This window comes from Hydra vulgaris, chromosome 09, assembly GCF_038396675.1.
Source record: "Hydra vulgaris chromosome 09, alternate assembly HydraT2T_AEP".
NCBI classification, from domain to species: Eukaryota; Metazoa; Cnidaria; class Hydrozoa; order Anthoathecata; family Hydridae; genus Hydra; species Hydra vulgaris.
Window position 1 is genome coordinate 2,526,172 of NC_088928.1, and position 22,536 is coordinate 2,548,707.

At 27.8% G+C, this 22,536-nt stretch overlaps 1 protein-coding gene across 1 annotated transcript; it reads left to right on the top strand.

Moving 5' to 3' along the window:
• The first annotated feature begins 15,896 nt into the window (after positions 1–15,896).
• Positions 15,897–20,427, top strand: LOC136085174 (uncharacterized). Its single transcript, XM_065806462.1, has 3 exons — positions 15,897–15,994; positions 16,077–17,574; positions 20,369–20,427. The coding sequence occupies exons 1-3, from the start codon at positions 15,992–15,994 to the stop codon at positions 20,425–20,427; spliced, it is 1,560 nt and encodes a 519-aa protein (XP_065662534.1). The 5' UTR covers positions 15,897–15,991.
• The last annotated feature ends 2,109 nt before the right edge of the window (positions 20,428–22,536 follow it).

The following is a 22,536-nucleotide window of genomic DNA, read 5'->3' on the forward strand; positions in this document are numbered from 1 at the left end:
GTTGTTAATTAAAAACAAAAACATTAACTTTTTCTTCTATGAAAATTTTTACAGAAGTATATGTATAAGTAGAAGTATATGCGAACATATATATATATATATATATATATATATATATATATATATATATATATATATATATATATATATATATATATATATATATAGATAGATATATAGATAGATAGATAGATAGATATAGATATAGGTTCATCAGGAAGCTATATCTATATTTATCTATACTATATATATATATATATATATATATATTAGTTTAGTCTTTTTTTTTTTTGTGAACTACTTTGTTTCATTTTTTTATGGGTATGTAGCATACAAAAATTTTAATTTTATCTTTGATTTTTTTTTTATATACAGTTTAAACTAAATAAGGAGGTGCCTTATTAATTACTAAACTTTTTAAATCTTCTAAATCAATAGTTTGTTACTGAAAATCTCATAAAAAGATAAAATTTATATTATATAATGTTTAAATAATACACTTTTTATCTCCATAACTATATAAAAATGTCTATAAATCAATATTTAAGTTCTTTTTAGTTATTGGCAAAGTATGCAAATAAATCTATCATTCAATATTGTCTTTTTATTGATTCCACAGCATTTCCAATGAAACCAGAGACCGCAAATATCGCATTCAATACTGTTATCTTTTTCAGTATCAAATTCAATTTCATTTAAGCATGGCTTGTCATACAATGGACATGTATATAAATGTACAAATCCAAGCAGGTAACGTTGGACATAAGTTTTAAAAAACAGAATTAAACTTGGAAGCACTCTTTGCCAATGATCTTCATCAAACGTGATTTTGTTTACTAGAACATCTTTCTTTGTATAGACTACAAAATATGTTGAGTTATAACCAGTGATTGCCATTTGGCCAATTATTTGGGTGTAGTATTTGTGATTTTTTTTTAACATGACTTTGTTGTCAACCATCTCCAAGAAGTCAGTTTTTTTCCATGAAATATTTATTTCTTCGTCGCGAATACTGAAGGGGCATTTATATTCTACACAAGCTTTTAGGCAACACTGACATTGAAAAATGTTGTCCGGAGAAGCGCCAAGATATGGTTGTGGTTTATGCAAAAATAAACCACAAATTATTAATTTCGGGTTTTGATGTTTTACCCCCTCAGTTGACATAAATGCTTTAGCTGCGTTTTTCTCGTTTTCTTTGCCCCATTTGATAGATGCTACATTTTTTAATTCAACAGGTTCGACAATAGTCTTAAGAAGTGGTGCAACTCTGCATTTAACATCTTTTTCGCGGTTATTAAAAAAGATGTAACCATTTTGTGTACGGAATAAAAGCATGATGATGTTATTCGTCCTCTGCGTTGTTCCCACCATTGCTTTGAGTGTGATTGGTTTCTTGTAGCTTTTTCTAATTTTTGTAGTTGATGGTCATTAAACGTAAGCATATCAAGAAATCTATCAGTCACACTACGTGGATCCGTTGGCAAAAAACTTAGTGCTGCAGAAGCTATTTCTGTTATTGGGAGTGGCACATCACATTCTGGAGGAGGAGTAAACATTGTATTTAAAACGGCGTTAGGGAGAACTGTTTTGACATTTAATAAAAAAGAATTTTTATCAGCATCCGTAACTTCACGCATTTCTTCTAATCTCGGATCAAAATCTCTTTTGTCTTTACACATCAAATAAGTTTTATGTGACTTACCACTTTTGTGTTGAACAATGTTCATATCTTTTAGCATAATTGGTTGAACTTCTTTGGATGGAGCATTCCAGTTACAAACATTGTCAGTACAAGTAGGAGTGGTAATAGCTTTAGTGTTTGCAAACTCTATTTTATAAAGTGCTGCTACAATATGGTTGCAACATTTACTTTGTCCTGCAGTACACGTACAAAACGCTGTGCAAATGGCACTATCTATATTAAACAAAATCCAAAGTTGATGGAACTTTGCCTGAATATATTGAGAAGTTGTGACCGATGTACGTATAATAATATAATCGTTCACTTTTTTGCAATACAACTTGTCAACAAAACCACTTCCAAAGTATGAATACGCTTTTTTCAGTTTGTAGTGACCAATATACTCAGTTTCAAAGGCTTTGCTTTCTAAGATAAAAGCAAATATTTGTCCTATATTTGTAACAGGCCATTGTTTGATATCATTATTAAAGTCAAAGGCTTTCAACGGATCAAAATCTATTTTGAAAGATTTCAAAAGATTTGTGTAGTCAGTGTTTAATTTTCATATGCTATTAAAGCTTTAGTTGCAAGGGAGCTATGATTTCCAGAAGATGTTAAACCGCGCTGTTGGAGATAAAACTGTAGCTCTCCGCTTGACATTTCCATAAAATTGTCAAGAGTTTCAACTTATGTTTCATCGCCAGTTCTTTTTACTTCTATTTTTCCTTTCGAAGGAAAGGAAGTTTTTAAGGAAGAAGTATAACACTTATTATACTTCTTCCTTAATTACTGACGCCATTATGTCCTGTAGATCTATGAACGTGCTCGATTTCTTTGGAAGATAGCGAAGTTCTAATAATGCCACTTGCTGCCATTTTAGAGGGTTTATTAACTAATTTAAACCAACTATTAGGCACTCTATTAAGAGCATCGGCCAGGTTAAACTCTGAAGCGACAAGCCTAATATCTACTTTAAGTTGGTATTCTTCAACTATATTAGCAATATTCTGGAGTCTTCTTCTTATCAGCATTTTGTTTGAAGCTTTTGTCCTCAATTTAGATTTTCTAGTGCGTCAGTAACCCAATGGAATACCGCTCTCGAATCAGTGCAGGTATGCAAATTTTCATTTTTCAGTTAAGACCCATATTTAGTCCTTTAATTACTGCATCAAGCTCGGACATGTTTAAATGTGTTGTGTCATCTTTTCTTAATTAATAAGCGTCTTCAATTACATTGCCATCAACCTCAAAAAACCACGCTTAGTGCTATTAAACTAGAATCTACCAAATTGTTGTCTCGTTACTATAACACTCCAAATTCCCTTTGCAGGATCGTCATTCCGTGTTCTTTAAACCACATTATTCAGCGTTTTTTTCTGATAATAGCATTTTATTTTTTGTCCCACTTTTTTGTAAGGGCGTTTGCTGTTCTTTTTTCATAGGATGAGGCTACACGCAGCTGACCACAAACTGGAAGATTCCCTGTCGTTTTTCCCCACAAAAAAGATGTTACGTCTTGTTAGAGAATTTGGAATTGCATCAAAATCATTACCGTAAAACGGGATGACATTGATACGGGGACTTAGATAATTTTGCCTGTTAGTTACAAAAGTATTGATCTGCAGATGTAATTGCAAAATTATAAACTTTTTTTTTTTTTTTTTCTAGTACATCATTATGTTCTGCGTATATTTTTGAAATTTTAATGATTGTGAAGTGAAACGGACGTGCTTTTGCTACGAAAGAAATAAAATAATAAAATTGATATTGCAAGTTTTATTTATTTATTTATTTATTTTTCAAATCTTGTCAATAATGAGTTCAAAACTTAACACTGAAGTCTCAATAAAATTAGTTCGTGAAATATTTCAAGAAATGTTCCAAAAACAACAAAAAGATATTTTAGCGTTAATAAGTGCAAATTTAAAACTGGCTAACGATCGAATTGATGGATTGCTAACAGAAATTAATACATTAAAGAATTTTTGTGAAGTTTTAAAAAAGGAAAACGAAAACCGAAATACCGATCTTAAAAAAACAAACAAGCAGATGATAAAGTATGAAAAAATACAAAAAGACATTGAAGAAAGTCTAACGTTCTATCAGGATTGCCATGATAAAAAAGTCAGCGATTTGGAAAAAAAATTGATAAATGATAAAAAAGTCAGTGATGTGGAAAAAAAAATGTCGTCGAATGCAACCATAGGGGAGAATGAAAAAAATAGATTTAGACAACTATCGTCAAAGGAGAAACAATCTTCGAATCGAAGGAGTCAAAGAAAATGATAACGAAAACTGGGATGATACGGAAGTAAAAATAATAAACCTTCTTGAAAATAACCTCAATGTAAAAGATGTAATCATAGAAAGAGCGCACAGAACTGGTATTATCGATATTAAAAAGCCTAGAACAATTGTAATTAAGTTACTAAATTATAAAGACAAAGTAAAGATTTTAAAAAACGCCAACAAACTAAAAGGTTCTGGAATTTATATTAACGAGGATTTTTCGCTAGAAACTACTATAATAAGAAAGAGACTTCTTGAAGAAAGTAAAACACATAGGATAAACGGTAAATATTCTGTTGTTATATATGATAAGCTCATTGTTAAAGAATTTAGAAAAAAAAAATCATGTTAAATGATTTTTTTTTTTTTTTTTTTAGTTAAATTTATATTGATTTATTTTTTTATTTAAAATGGCTGATAATATTGTTTTATCAAATATAAATTTTAATTCACAGAAAAAGCCAATAATTTTAAACAACTATTCGGATCCCGATTATAACTTTTTTAACGATAGTCAAGTAATTAAAAATACTAGCCCGATTTACTATAACCCAAATTCAAAAATTATTGATAAAGGAATGGAAGATAATTCGTTTTCAATGCTTCACATTAATATTAGAAGTATTCAAAAAAATTTTGAGTCATTGAAACAATTTTTACATAAAATTGACATTAGATTTCAGGTAATTTGTCTCAGCGAGACATGGTGTAACGATGTAAGCATTGAAAACAATTCCAATTTTCAATTACCTAATTATAAAGTAATTCATCAAGTTAGAGCATCAAATAAAAAAAGGTGGAGGTTTGTGTATATACATAAAAAATTCAATTTTATTCAAAAGGAAACCACAGTTAAGTTCAACCACTAATGATTATGAATCTTTATGTGTTGAAATTATTAATAAAACTTCAAGAAATATCCTCATCCATGCTTTATATAGACCGCCCTCAGGAAGTATTAAGGCATTTGAAAAACACATTAAAAGTATAATTAAAAAAAAATCAACTTTAAATAAATCGGTTTATATTGTTGGTGACATTAATCTTAATATATTAGAATACGACAAAAATAAAAACATTAAGAACTTCTTTAACACAATTTTTCAAAATAGTTATAATCTAATCAATAAATCAACGCGAGTAACTAGAGAAAGTGCAACATCTTTAGATCAAATTATTACAAATGATTTCGTAAATATTAAAATAAGGACAGGTATATTTAAATCTGACATTTCTGATCACTTCCCTATTTTTATTCTATCGCAAAAATGCATCGACTATGATGCTCTTAGTGATAGAAAAAAATTAATTACAACACGGTTAGTAAACGACGCTTCCATCAAAAATTTTCATAAACTTCTTACTGGTGTCAACTGGGACACCCTACAACTAAATCTAAATGCCGATAAAGCATATGATATCTTTTTAACTGAATTTCTTAATCTTTATAATAAAGCATTCCCGGAAGTTACTAAAGTTATCAAAACAAAAACACTTTTAAACCCCTGGATCACGAGGGGCATTCTTAAATCCTCAAAAAAAAAACAACGTTTATATAACAAGTTTCTTAAAAAAAAAACTCTTAAAAATGAAACTAATTACAAAACCTATAAACGGCTATATGAATCAGTTTTAAAACGCTCAAAGAAACATTACAATTCGGAACAATTATTTAAACACAAAAATGATTCGAAAAAAACATGGCAAATTATAAAGGAGGTAATCGGTAAAAAAAGTTTATACGGTAATTTACTTCCGAAAAATCTCAAAGTTAATAACAATTGTATTGTAAATAAATCCTTAGTGGCCGAAACACTTAATCAGTTTTTTGTAAATATAGGTCCTATTTTATCATCAAATATAGCAACTTCTAAAATACACTTTAAGTCTTACGTAACCTCAAACAACATTAGTGTTATGTCTAATCCTAAACTTACGGAAAATGAATTATTAGACGCAGTCTCTTTGTTAAAGCCCAAAAAAAGTGTAGGTTTCGATTCTATAAGTAGTAATGTCGTTATTAAATCGATAAAATACATCACAATTCCATTATTACATATTTTTAATTTATCTTTAAAACATGGTGTTTTTCCAGAAAACCTAAAAATTGCAAAAATCATTCCAATTTTAAAATCAGGCGATCCTTCTGAAGTTGCAAATTATCGTCCAATCTCAATTCTTAATTGTTTTTCTAAAATATTAGAGCGAGTTATGTATAATAGGCTTTATTCTTTTTTAAACGTAAATAATATTCTTTACCATAAACAATTTGGATTCAAATCTGGCCATTCCACCGATCATGCAATCATTCACCTTGTTCAGGACATATTTAAATCGTTTGATGAAGGCAAGTATACCCTTGGTCTTTTTATCGATTTAAGTAAAGCTTTCGATACAGTTAATCATCAAATCCTTCTATCGAAACTCAAAAGTTATGGTATAAAAAATACTAACTTGTCCTGGTTCGAGAGTTATTTGACTAATAGGAAGCAGTATATAGTTTATGATGAAGGAAAAACTAATTATGAGACAATTACATGTGGTGTTCCTCAAGGATCAATTTTAGGGCCACTTCTATTTCTTGTTTATATAAACGATTTAAATAAATTTTCTAACATTTTAAATACAATTTTATTTGCAGATGATACCAGCTTGTTTTATTCCAATAAAGATATCAATATATTATTCCAAACATTAAACAAAGAACTAGACAAACTAACCCAATGGTTTAAATCAAACAAGTTATCTTTAAATATTACTAAAACAAAATACACTTTATTCCATCGCCTACATAAAAAATCAGATATTCCCTTAGAACTTCCGGACCTTTTTATTGACAATCAATTAATAAAGAGAGAGCAATCAATAAAGTTTTTAGGCGTGTTTCTAGACGAAAATGTAACCTGGAGGGAACATATAGGTGTAGTTGAAGATAAAATATCAAAAAATTTAGGTATAATGTACAAAGCAAAGCAGTTATTACATCGATCTTGTTTAAAAAACATTTACTTTTCTTTTATTCATTGCTACTTAAGTTATGCGAACATTGCTTGGTGTAGCACTAACGCGACGAAAATAAAAAAATTGCTTAGCAAACAAAAACAGGCTATAAGGATAATTTCAAACGTAGATCGCTTCTCACACACACAAACACTATTTAATGAACTCAATATCCTAAATGTATATAAACTAAACTTCTATCAAGTTCTTATTTTCATGTTCAAACTTGATAAAAATATATTACCAATCTTATTTTATTCAATTTTTGAAAAAATAAATCACATATACCCTACCAGATTTTCAAAATACAACTACATTCAATCCAAAACTTATTATTCCGCTACTAAATTCTCTATTGTAAACAGAGGACCAAAGTTGTGGAACATAATATTAAATAATGAAATGAAAACTAATTATTCTCTAAACCAATTCAAAACAAAACTTAAGCAATTACTTTTGTTAACTGAAAATGAATTAAATTTTTTCTAATAAAACTTCTTAGAAATCAATAATTAATAGTTAATTAATTAATTACTTTAGATTATTAATACATAATTAATCAATAAATATATTTTTATTATTTTAAATGATAATCTTCTTTTTGAGAAATTTATTTTTTATTTTGCGTTATTTATTAATCTTTTACTTTTATTTTATACTGTTTATTTGCTTTTACTTAATTGGCAATGAAAAGTATTATAAATATAATTAAATAAGTTAAACTATAAAATACTCTACCAATAAAATGTTTTTATATAAAATCATATCTTCTTATTTTTCAAACCAATTCTTAAATGTTATTTTTGTCATTTAATATTTTAATAAATTTTGTTTCTTTTATTTTACAAGGCAACTGTTATATCTTATTTTTTGAAAAACTATAAATTTTAAACGATATGCGATATATTTAAATTTTCTTTTCATAATATATATCAGAGATATATACATTGAAACTATATTTTATTGTCAAACTATTTTTTGTCTAGTAATGACGCATTTTTTGGGGCTTAATGATAAGACTAAATTTGTCATCTTCTAGCCCCGGTCATGTAATTATTTTTTTATAAGTTACGACTGTAAATTTTTTTTTATCGGCAAAAGTGTAAATAAAAAAAAAAAAAAAAAAAAAAAAAATTCTAACTTGTGCAAATGTGTTGGGATTAACATGACTTAAACAACAAAATATCGATTTTTACATGTACCAAAAAAATGCCAAAAAACATATGATTTTAATTTTTTGGAATAAATTTTTTTCTAAAAATCTAATCTTAGATGTTCAAGTGATATATTCCAGTTATAATACCACTGTAATATACCACTCATTTTTGGTTACTCCCAATTACATTTGCAGAAAATTTAAAACAATTTTGTTTTTCACTTTTCCAAATAGTTTTCAATATTTGATATTTTAATCTTATTATGATTATTTAATGTTTCAAACGATTATTTCTAGTTAAAAAAAAAAGGTAAGACAAAAATATCACAAGAAGAATTGCAGAAGAATTCATGAGAACTTATAAACGTAAACCGGGTAATCGATCCTATGCAGATTACAGCCCCATACCAAAGAAAAGATTCCACAAATTATTAGCATCCTGACAGATTGGAAGTTACCTTTGAATAAGTTGGATATATGTCAGCTAGTTAAAGAATCTAGACAGAATAGGTGTTATTGATTTAAAATTTAAAAATAACTTGCTTGGCCCTGATTAAATCCTTCATTGTTCGCAATAATCTGACTGCTCGAATTGCTGACAATGTAAAACCAGCAAGAGCTGAAATTGATCTAAATTAAGTATGTTCATTTTCCAGTGCTCTTGACAAAGTTGCAAAATACTCTGAAAGAAGACAACTTAAAAGCGGGATTCAAAGCTTCAGGCATATATCCATTGAATTGAGAAAAAGTATTAAAACAGCTTTCAGATGTCAACAAAGAATATGGCGGTGAGACCATAAAAGAAATATTAAATGAGGGTGTAATAGATATTCTCATAAAGTACTGTGGCAATGATGCAGCAGGAAAAACCAATAGAAAAAACCAACAAATTAAAGGGAAAAAATCAAAAATAGCTTCAAAGGATGGTTTTATCTTTGTCTGAATTAGAAGACATCAAAGAAGATAGTAGTGGTTATCCCAATAAAAGTAATGACAAAAAAGATGTTGATTTAAATGAGTCTAATCAAAAAGAACCTGATGTCAACAATTTTCTAACTACTAGGAGTTGGTATGTTGTAGTTTACCTAGGAAAAACTAAAAAAGTGTGAAATTGAATTACAGTGGACAGATTGTTGAGGTTTTATTAACACCCAAAATTCTTTATATGAGGTTCCTAAGGAAAGTAGAAGGATCCAAAAATCTGTTTAATTATCCTGTTGCAGAAGACATCGTTTTTGCTGTACATTTCTTAAGTATACTGCAACATCTTCAACCACCGAATTCAAATAATAGTTATCAACTAGAGTTTGCAAATGTAAAAAGTATTGATAAAATCTGTTAAGTGACTTGGATATGCTATCAAAAGATGTCAGAAATATTCACTAAATGATTGAACTCAGAACATTTCATTTAAGAAAATTAACAAAGTGTTAATTTTCTTCAATGTCTTTCGAACATTTATTTTACTAATTAATACCCTGCATTAGTTTAGAGGTACTACACAGAACAACTAATTCCTAGTCCAGTTTTAACACTAGTTGTTGTAAAATCTTCAGAAAATGTGATTTTTAGGTTTTTTTGTTTTGATATCTTTTTTTTATTTAAAAAAGAGTTAAACAAGTAAAGTACATTAGTACTTAATATTTATATACAATTAGTACTTTTTTTGTTAGTATTATTTTATAACTGCTAATTACAATACTCTAATGATGCTATTGATATATTATATTGTTATGTTTAGCATATTAACACCAAATTTTTTTTTTTTTTTTTGTCCATTTCGTGGATATAATCGATAACCAATCTTATTGTCTAAATTTATAATTTTACCAGTAAAATCTTAAAAATGTATTTGTAAATTGTGTCCTAATTTAGTAAAACTCCAAAAAAAAAGTATTAATGGCTCTTGTGAAGATGGCTTAACTAATAAGCTTTTAAGAAATAATAAACTATCAACTTGTTTCTCCGCGCAGCGGCCTTGTTCGTCGAGGTTCGTGTTTCGGAGTTGAGAGAGAGAGAGTTGTAACCACAAAAAGGAGCCTCCTCGACTGTAGTGACCCTCTCGGCCTTGGGGAGGTGAATTATTAGAAAAAAATAATGTAAGCTGAAGATAACTTAATTACTGAAACATGTTCTCTAAACCGTCTCCAGTTTCGAAGTTTGTCAGCACACGCATCTGTGTTCGCAGTGAATGCTTCAATAAACGTGTTCAGTTCCCCGAAGTCTAATACTAGTCGTACTTTTTCTTTATTTTGCCACGAGAGGAACCATACCCTTTCTTGGAGTGTGTTTCTTCGAGTCGTACTTTTGCAGCCATTTATTCTCTATCCACCCTTCATATTCTTTTTTGTAATCGTGTTTTTTGCCAACAGGGATAGTGTGTTCAGCAATCTTATTCACTAGAGTATCAGGTTGAGAATTAATCCATTTCCGCGCAATTATCCATTTTCGATTTTGTTTCTCAAACAAAGCTGTGAAATCTTGAACTATTATATTAATATTACTGACATCTTTTGGCGTACCACTTTTTTGTCCAAGTAAACACGGTTCCTTTCTTCCCATAAAAAACATCACGAGTTGCCGATATTGATACTCCACCCGTCAAGAAACAATGACCAAGTGGTTTGAAGTCAACTACCCGTGCTTCCACAAAAACTTTGTTTCCATTTGGTGTAACAAATCGAGTTCGGCTAACGCTTTCGCACTGTTGTTGTCCATTTATAGTTACCACGCTAACTACTTTCTTAGTAATTTTTGGCGCGCATTTTTTATAAATTATGCAGTAAGTACATCCTGAGTCAATAAACACATCCCGAAAAACGCCGTTAATGTCCAAATGTATAGTAGGTAAAGCCACTACTGATTGTTTAGGGAGAGAACTAGCGCTAACATCTACTCCCTCGGTACATTTTTTGGACGCATTCTTAATATTTGTCCTTTCTCTTGACACGAGTAACACAAAACATCACTTGTCTCCAGTTTTCGACCTGACTTTTTATGATTACTATTTCTTCGTAGGTGACAATCTCTTGCAAAATGATTGGGGAGTTTACACTCATAGCAAACTGGCTGTGTTTGATCTTAAAAAGACCATGGCTCAGCATGTCTTCTTGTTGTGACAGCAGCAAAATTTTCATTCGTTCCATTGTTCAGTTTTTTAATCATGAGTGCTCTTGCTCACGCAAGTATTTGTATAGTAGTAAGATCATCTATACGAGAACTTAATCTCAGCATTCGTCGAACTTCCTCAGGGAGCCCAGAAACAAAGAAACATGCAATCGCTCTTTCTGTTAGCCCACCACTCAGTATAGATAATCTTTGCAATTCAAATAAAATCAACTGCCTCTCCATGGTTTAGCTTTCTTGTAATAAACTGTAAGCTGAGCGGTATAAGAATGTTTCAAACAATTAAAAAATGTAAAATCAATTTTTGTATTTATTTTACTTTAGGGTTTTCAGTTTGTTTTTCGTCATATGTATATTTTCACTTTTAACTTTTTAAAATCTTTTTTTTTTATACTTTTTTGTTTTAATTGATAAAGAGACTTTCTTTTAACGTGCACTCTAAAAGAAAAGGTAGAAATTTCTACTTTAGGGTAGAGTATGTGACATTTTTTACTTTAAAAGGTAAAAAACTTAAAAATAATAATTTTTTACACAACTTTTTACTTTAAAAGTATAACTTTTTCCCTTAAATTAAAATCCCACTCTAAGGAGAAATTTTTGTTTCAGTGTGATATGTTTTTAAATTTATTATGTTAAAAAACTCCTCTAGATAAGGTTTATATGGTGATCGAGTTATTTGATCAACTAAATTTACAAGATAAGATTTATGTGGTAACCCAATTATTTGTTCTGCTTAATTTACTCTTCTTTACCTGTTCATTGTGCATTTTTAATAAAAAATCTAGCTATTAATGCAAATATTATTAATAATAACACCAGAAGGTTGCAAGGTTTTGCATTTGATCGCATTTTCTTCATAAATTGTGAAAAAATGCAATCTAGTTCATGAACACAACCTAAATGTTGGGTGTTAAACCAAAAGTTACCTTAGAGAGATGATACTTGGTTTAAAAAATGTTGATCCAATATACAAATAGATGGTCACTAGCCTTACCTGCAGCAAAATTTTATTCTGTAAAAACATTTCCATCTGAATACATTATATATCATTAATAAGATATGTTTGAAAAAAAATAACTAAATCATTTTTCAAATATCTTCGTTGCTATCAAGCAACAAACTATTGCGGTAGGCAGTGCCAGTTTTAGCACTACCAGCGCCCTGGGTGAGATTTCTACGGCGCCCCTAGCTCAATTTAACCCCATTCACAAAAAAGGCAAAGGGTAAAATAACCAATTAGTTTCGCCCCTTTATATTCGGCGCCCTGGGCCATCGCCCAACCAGGCCCTACTCTAACGCCGCCACTGGCGATAGGTTTTCTTTCTTTCAGAATTTGATAAGTCACAAACACTTGTTAATGATAAATAAACAATTCAGATTCATTTAAGTTGAACAAGTTTCATGGAAGAATAACCTGATTCTATTAACATTAAACATTAAATTTTCAGTTCATTATAATAATGGGTAACATTTATTCAATTAAAACCTATGACTCGCTGCAATGACATTGACTCAGAAATTCCTACTAATTTATTATGATGTTTCAAAAACCTCTTAACCCAATCTTTTCCAGCTGACTTTTATTACATAATTTAACTGATAAATAATTCCATTTTCTTCAAAAAACTGGAAAACCATTTGCTTTATAAGTTTTGGTGTTTGACAAACAACCCCTGTGACGTAGTCAGAAGAATTTCTACAAGCTATTCTTCTTGAAAAACGGAGAGAGTCTTTGGGTGTCTAGCATGTATTTTTTTTAAACATATTTATCAACAGATGCTCTTGCAGAGTTTGTTCTTGTATTTTTTATGGCTTAGCAACTGAATATTTTGAGCAACCATTTAAACTATTTTTACTGCTTGTTTTAATGATTCGTTTAACAAATCGTCATATTATACGCTTTTTGATGAACGTATTATACCACGCTGTAAATGAATGTAAAACAAAAATACATCATTTAAGGTGATATATTATTTGTTTAACTTATCAGGAAAAAATATTAAATTTAAGGTGCAATATTTCTATAGTTGGTATTTTCAAACTAAAAAGTTCCTTATTAACAATAATGATATTGTTGCTACGTAATATTATAAAAGTTTTATACTTGGCAAAAAAAAAGTTTACAATGGTGAGTCATCACTATGTTGTAAACTAGTAAACTATTTGGAGGCTGTTATGACCTATTTGGGAATAATAGTTCAAGTAAAGATCTCCCGAAAAACTGTTGGGTACCAACTTAAGTGTTATTCTTAGAAGGGAGAAAAACTCCCGTCTAAGAATAACACTTAATTTAGGAACCCACGATTATACAACCATGTTTTTAGAGTTAATTTGTTCGCAGTTTTTTGGTTAGGATGGTTTGTAATGTTTAAGAATGTCTAAAATTGGTTGCCAAGGAAATCTATTTTCCGTTGGCAAATATTATGTTAAATAGTTGGACAGGATATAATGCACACCGAAGAGTCTTTTGACAAATGAAATTTTTTAAATATGTCATATTTTTGGAAAGTATATTATTATTTTTTAAATAAGTTTATGCCTACGATTCTTTTTGATATGTTTAATGTTTTATAAAGATCTTTTATATATATATATATATATATATATATATATATATATATATATATATATATATATATATATATATATATATATATATATATATATATATATATATATATATATATATATATATATATATATATATATATATATATTAAATTTATCGACAAATAAAATTAAAAAAAAAAGTTGAGAAAAATTAAAAAAAAATTTATCAACTTAATGCTCTGATAAGTTTAAATATATAACAGCGTAGAGTTTGTTCTATGTCTGGAAGTTATCTCAAACATTAAAAGCAAACATGCTGCATCCCCATTTAACTAAACAATTTTTATTTGTGTATTTTAGGTTTATGCGTGTTTATGCGTGTTTTTGCTTGTTTATACGTGTTTAACACATTTTTGCGTGCAATCACATGTTAAAAAATGTAGCAAAAACTGTTTTTCTAACTGAACACATTTCTCAAATGAGAGGATTAGCGGACCTAAATGTGTGTTTATATCAAAAGGCGGCAGTGCTATATAAATATATACGTACTTTAGTTTAATATATCTTTATTGAATTTCAAACCACTTCAAAATTCTTTTTGAAAAATATCTTTGTTTTAATAAACTAGATTTTAATTTATTTTAATAAAATTAAAAAATATATTTTAGACTTGCTGAAAAGCCACATAATTTGGAGAAAAGAGGTTGTTGGTCTAGGTCGGGTTTCCGACCTCTGTCTTAGAGCTCTGTTGGTCGTTCACCAAACTTGGGCAGTTGCGCTTAGAGATCGCTAGTTTACGGTATACTAAAAACTTAGTATACAGTTTACCGTATAGTATACCGTAAAGTATACTTTAAAATATACCGTATACAAAACTTTTTATTTAGCAAAGCCGTATTATCGTTTATGAAAAAGTTTTAACGGTTTACTTAAAAAAAATGTGTTTATTTTTTATTAAATGTTTTTGTTTGTGCGTTTTAATAAAATATTTAATATAGGTTTCATTATATACAATATTTTTTTTTAGATAGATATAAGGTAAGGACCAGCACTCCTTACCTTATATCTATCTAAAAATATATATAGGTTATTGTGTTATATCAATAATTTTTTATACCAGGAGCATGGTATAAAAATTTATTGCTATAACACAATAACAAATTAATAAACTAAAATAAAAAATGTTTAAAAAGTAGATTAAACAATTAAAAACGAATTTTTAAAACCCAATCTTTTTATATGTTATTAAAACACAAATTTTGCAATCAAAATTTTTCTGATATTACTGTTTTATTTTATTAAGAATCGGCGTATGCGTGTGTAAAAAAACATAAAAGATCAGGATAACACAGGTCTTGAACCAAAGACATTCAGGTTATGAAGTCAACGCCTTATCCAAATATGCTAATCGCGCACTTAAGCAATTAATATACTTATTTTAAAAATTATTATTCTTTTTTGCACATAAAAAATAAATTTAATTAAAATTAACAAAATTAATTGACTTATTACAAAACTAATTATTGAATATTGTTTTTTCATCAAGCAATAATATGTATGCAAAATTTGAAGAAAATCTATTATCAGGAAATGACTCAAAGATTAATTGCAAGATTTGATGCTCACAGACAAACAAACAGACAAAGACAACGAGTTAATAAAAGGATTGGTAAAAACACTTTAATTATGATAATACAATAAATATTCTATAGCTATTTAATACATTATAAAGTATATAATTATTAAATTACCAAGTCAGTCCAGAATTATTTCATAAATAAAAGTATCTAGGTATACTAAATGGTATACTAAAATTCAGTATAACAAATATACGATAAAGTTTACCGTAAAGTTAGTATACTGTATACTGAAACCGGCGATCCCTAGTTGCGCTTCAAAAAAACTTTCGTAAGTTTTTGCGTAAGTTCAATTCTAAACTATCGATATTCACCAAACATAAATGATGTTCACCAAACTTTTTACTAAACGTTAAATACAGGAAAGTCTCCCTAATTTGATTGGATAAGAAACCTTGTTCCGCAAAGCTCGAATAACAATTTACTCGTTTGCCGGATCATAAAAAAGTATATGTTTTTATGACCATGTATGGATATACATATATATATATAGAAATATATATACTAAAGAGCACGCTTACAGTTTCCAGTTTCTAATTCGCAATAACGATGGTGAGTCAGCTACATCTTTTAATAATATAACTATTTTAAACTTTTTTATTATTATTTCTAAATAACAAATTTTATGTTTAAGGTATCTGGTAGCTTATCTCTAAACAAAATGAAGCTTAATCATCTTACGATCAATAGTTATAATCGACAAGATGCATACGAGTCACATAAACAATTTATAAAAACTGTTCAAGATTATTCCATCAAAACCAGCCAGTTTTCTTTTGATAAAGTTGAAGATGTGTTTTCTCTTATGAGTTTGCCACCTAAACATCAGTTAATGAGATGGTCAACTGAAATATCTCTCCGCAATAATATTGCAAGTGGAATCCATTACATAGAATGTAATTTAGGAAAATTCCTCTATGAAAGTGTTCAGCATCTAATAGCGCTTCATAGGGTTCAAGAGATCAAATTAGCAGTTGATCAAGAGCTGACATGGTTTAATTCTCCAAAGTTGGTACCAAAATCAATTGGTATATTCCCTCCTCAAAATTTAATTGAAAAATTCAAGGAAGTGCTTTTTAGAAAGCCAGCTAGTACAGAAATTTCAGAATATGGGATGAACCCTAATACTTTAGCTGAGTTATGCTGTACTAGATGGCTCTCCTCAGATCATATGATGCAAATATCTAGTATTTTAAATTCTATTCAAAGCCATTCAAAGGTAATTTACTTTAACTTTATAGGAAATATTGAGCATTATGTGCCAAGATTAACTTCTGTCCAGAGCAAATTGATATTTATTATAAATGTTGGAGGAAACAATGAGAAAACATTCTCTGGCACAGATTTTAATCCTGGTTCCCATTGGGCATTTGCAGTTTATAATAATATTGAGTGTAGTTTTTACTATGGAGATTCATTAGGTTGGTCAGTTCCAGATGATTTTTTATGTAAAGTTAAATTATTGATCAGGAAATTGTATCACTTAAATAAAGAGGTTAGCATTACATACTGTCATAATCCAAAAACGCACAGATATGGCGTTAAAAAATGCAGTTCATTATGCAGAGGAAACTACCCAATGCAGACATGTGGAAATATTTGTGGAGTTATTACTATAATAATTTGTGCAATATCTTGTTTAAATTATGATTACTTTGTACATATAATAAGCAATGATAAAAGAGAGAACAGTAATTACATTTTTCTACAAGAGCCTACAAAATATTCTAAATATTTAAGATTGGTTTTAATGTCATGGTTTATTAGTAAAGAAGTAAATTTGGATTTTGTTGTTCCTGCTTTAGGTGAAGTTTCTAGCAGTTATGAAGTGCCTTCTTATGAAGATTTCAAATATACAAATGTTTCTGAATCATCATTAAATAATTCTTATGAAGATTTCAAATATACAAATGTTTCTGAATCATCATTAAATAAGAATAATATTGTTAATATAGAAAGTAACGATTTTTCATCTCTAAAATGTGCATTTTGCAACATTACTTTCACCAAAAAAAAGAATATGCAGCGACATATAAAAAATAAGCACAAATCGATTAATGAACCAAAAAGTCTTCTCCGTTTAAAATTTATTGATAGCGCACGAAAAAGCACTGGCATGACAGTCATTATTTGTATATACATATGTATATACACATGCATAGACAATGAATTTGAATTATATATATATATATATATATATATATATATATATATATATATATATATATATATATATATATATATATATAAATATATATATATACATTTATATATATATATATATATATATATATATATATATATATATATATATATATATATAAATATATATATATATAATTCAAATTCATTGTCTATGCATGTGTATATACATATATATATACATATATATATATATATATATATATATATATATATATATATATATATATATATATATATATATATATATATATATATATATAATTCAAATTCATTGTCTATGCATGCGTATATACATATATATATATATATATATATATATATATATATATATATATATATATATATATATATATATATATATATATATATATGCATAGACAATAAATTTGAATTTGAAGTTAAAAGTAATAAGTCAATAGTCAAGAAGTGCAATGAATTCTTCATCAAAAGTATTATTAACATCTAAAATACAATTACAAGTGACAGCAATTTTAAAGTTAAAAGTTATATTAAGTCAACAAAATTACAATAAACACAAGCTTTCCCTAACCTAAGTATGGCATTAGATGGAGACATACTTGAGTTGAAAACGTCAATTATCTAGGTGTGGTATTAGATGATTTATTGAATTTTAAAGAACATATTGATTATATAGCAAAAAAAATATCTAAAAAAACAGGTTACCTGTGTAGAATATCTAGATTTACTACTAAATGGACTAGAATACTGGTTTTAAACACAATGATTGCACCTCACTATCAATACTGGGCCTCTCTGTTTTTAGGAACAAATGAAAATAACCTCTGAATCCTTTAGATGTTGCAACACAGAGCAATGAGATATATCCTCAAATGTATTTGGTTACACATAGTATTGATATGCATAATGAATTAAATTGGCTATCAATCAAACAAATAATTACAGTAAAAGTTCTTACGTATATACATAATATTATCAAATTAGAAAATATGCCTGTATTTCAAAATATGTGGGTGAAAAATGAGGATATGCATAGTCATTACACCAGAATATCTAATGACTATTATTTTCCTCAACACAATAATAGTATTGGCTGTAATTCAATACTTTGCAAGACAATTAAATTGTATAATAATTTTTCCTTCAATGAAGAATTTTGAGAAGAGGAAATTCGAAATGGAAATCAAAAAATGCGTAATAAAGATTAAACTAGTTTATTATCAATATGAACAATATAAACATATAATATATTATACACAAATATATATGACTTATATATTTGTGTATATATAATATATTTGTATTGTTTATATTATATATGTTTATAATGTTTATACTATATGTTTATATTGTTTATATTATGCTTATATATGTTTATATTTATACATTACTGAAATTATATTAAATATCACTTATAATAAGTGATATTTAATATATTTATTAGTAATGTAGCAACATAATTTATTTAACCTATATTTTAACCTATATTTTACAATTTTAAATAATTTGCTAACCATATTTAAAAGTAAAATAATATATATCTATACTTTTAAGATTTATTAATAAAGTTACACAATAAATTTATTAATAAATATTATTTTATTATCAAAAATATATTATCGACAATACAATAACTGTTATTGAATTATTAATAACTATTGTTGTAAATTATAAAATATTAGATTATTAGATTATAATTTATAATACAATAATTAGGCTGAAAAGTTTTATTTACACATAAAATGTTGAATAAAGAATAATACAATTTCATTTAAAATTTAAATGCTCACATTTAAATTAAATGTAAACATTTAATGTCATACTCGCTTTAAAAATAATATACTATATCTAAACCAACACAATAACTAGGTTCAAATCAAAGAAAATGTAAATATTTTACAGGAATGGCTCCCTAATTTGATTGGACAAAATACGTGTCTCACGCGGTCCTTATCTCTAAAAATATATTTATAATATTTCATATACGTATTCCACATATATCATATAGAAGTCACTAAGTCCGGCAAACGAGAATAATATTTTTCGGACTTTGTGGACCAATTTTTCGCCATTTAATCAAAATAGGGAGACTTTCCTGTATTTAACGGCTCTTAACTTTTTAGAAACTTGCCAAGCTCAATTTACGCAAGAAAAGCTACGTTCGCTATGAGCTGCCTTAACTTTGGCGTAACTTTAAAATCTCTAAATAATAAGAATAGCGTTATAAGACACATGTAGTTTATTGTCAGATAATAATGTCACTAATATAATATAAATATAAAATAAAAATACAGATAATAATGTCACTAAATAATAAGAATAGCATTATTATGATACATATGTAGTTCTATTGTCAGATTGATATATTATTGGGGATCTTAACATATGTAAATTATATATATTATAGTAAGGGTTAACAATAATCACAGGTATTAACAAAAAATAACTGCATTATAATGACATAACATCTTATTAATATGTTGTATTATTATATATGTTAGGCTTAATATATCTTATATTGTATTATATAACTATTCAGACTTTCCCTGAGACAATAAAGAGTCATTGTTTTCATTATGAACTTGTAATATTTTTTCCATCTGACTGCGAATCATACAATTTACAAACTACACTCCCCTTTTATACAGTTTTACAACCGCGTCATTTTAACACATTGGGTGGGGAGGGGTAATATGGATAGAATTTTAGATATATTTTTTTCTTATATAATTTTTTTTTTAGTTAAAAACCACCATAAAAACTTTTGTTATTTTACTTTACATCCAGAGTGTATACAATAAAATCACGATGAGTAAAACATAAATATATTTTAAATAACTAAATTACTAATCCTTTTTTAACAACACCTTTCATATATCCAAATTACCTCACTGGTGGGGTAATATGGATACTCATAATATATTTGATACATATATGACACTTATTGCTTTTCACGTATTTAAAAAGTCAAACTGTATTGGTTATGTCTAGCAGTTTTCTTTTACTTACTGATACAGTCTTCTTTTCAGCTTATATTCTTCTCTTTTTCTTTTAAACTTGCGACTACATCTTGTGCTGTTAAAATTTCTCCCTTTTTGGCATGGACACATGCTCTGTGTTTTTTTGAATTTGTGAGTGCTGTCAGTGTAGGTTGACTTGGGCTAGGTGTAAGTACAGAATCAATTGCTCTCTGCAGTTTTTTTACAACATTTTTTTTTTTGTTAGACTCATCTACTTCCTTGTGCTTTAGTTGCATATTCAGTATTTTTTTCATAGGTTTTGATTTGTCAACAGGGTAAAGACCACTACCATTAAAACCACTTTTCAGGAGTTTGTTATCTATCTTACTGACAAGAGCTTTTAGTAAAGTTGGAAATACAGATTGTCAACATTTTTATGTCTGCTTTCTCTTAACCAGTTTTTAAGGATTTTCTTCCAATGGAATTTCAATGGAGCAAAAAAACCAGCATTAAGAGGTTATAATGCGTGACTTGTGTTTGGAGATAAGCAAAGTTAAATTTATATGATTGTCCAGAGCCTTTTTAAAAGTAGAATATGTTATATGGCTGTTGTGTCCATCACACAGCAGCAACACAGGCTTTTCATAATCCTTTACATGTATAATAAATCATAAATCTGTCAATCCAATTTTCAAAAATATAGTCCTCCATCCAACCAGATTTTGTTACACCATACATTGCATTTTCTCCATTTTGACACCATGCATCATAAAGGTGGATGGCTTTGTAAACAACAAAGGGGGGTAGACACTGGCCCACAAAACAGTACAGTATTCATTGATACCACATGATGGAGCAACGTAATAGGCTGTTTTTGATGTTATACAAACAAAGATTTTTCCTGCTGTAGGATCTGTACGTAAACCTGTTTCATCTAAATTAAATATGCAATGTAGTCTATCAAATAAATTATTGTCTTTTAATGTCTTCTCATATAACTCAAAAAAATCTGTCAATGTTTTTAGAGAAAAATCATTAGCTCTTGCTTTTGTCAAAAGTTCAGGTTTTCTTTTTCGAAGAAGAACTACATTCCATCTTTTTTCAAAAGATATGCACCAGTCTTTCCCTGGCTTGTCATCTCTGAATGGAGTTTTTTTTGCCAATAAATGTTATATAAGGTTTAACCATCAATTTGATATCTTCTCTATCTTGCGGAAAACCCTTATCAGCTAAGTACATCAGGGCTTCTACTAGAAGATTTTCCTAAGTATTATTTAAAACAACCCACAACCGTTTCCAATTCTTTTGTCATTCCTTTGGATTTGATCATAGGATCGTCTGTATAATATCCCATAAGGAAATCCAGAAGACTTTGATATACTGTATACTGACTCTCCTTCCTTAACAAGCTGTATGGCAGTCATTAATTTGCTATGATCATATGTACCAATAGTCTTGCATTGGTATTCACTAGGCATAATAATTTATTTCAGTCTTATTATTTTATCTAAAATATTTTAAAACAAACTTTATTATATAAAGTCTATAAATTAATTATAAAGTAAAAGGAATACAAAAATAAAATATAAAACATTTAGATAGGAGTTTAAATTTTACCCTAGCCATTTAAGGAAAACAAATTTGAACTATGATCTTAATGTAAATAGTTAAGAAGCACTATATAAAATTATTATATGTAACGGAAAAATGTATAATACTATATTAAAAAGAAAAAGTGAGCATAAGTGTATATTAAAATGTCATGTAGCTTATGATTGTGTAATAAAATACTATAATGTTAGTAGGATTATATATATTTTATATATATCCATTTTACCCCACTATTATTTTACCTGTATATCCCTTCTACCTCATTTTAAATTTTTGTTTATTTATCAATATGGGTTTGAAAACTTATAAATTAACTATATAATATAATATAATTATAAA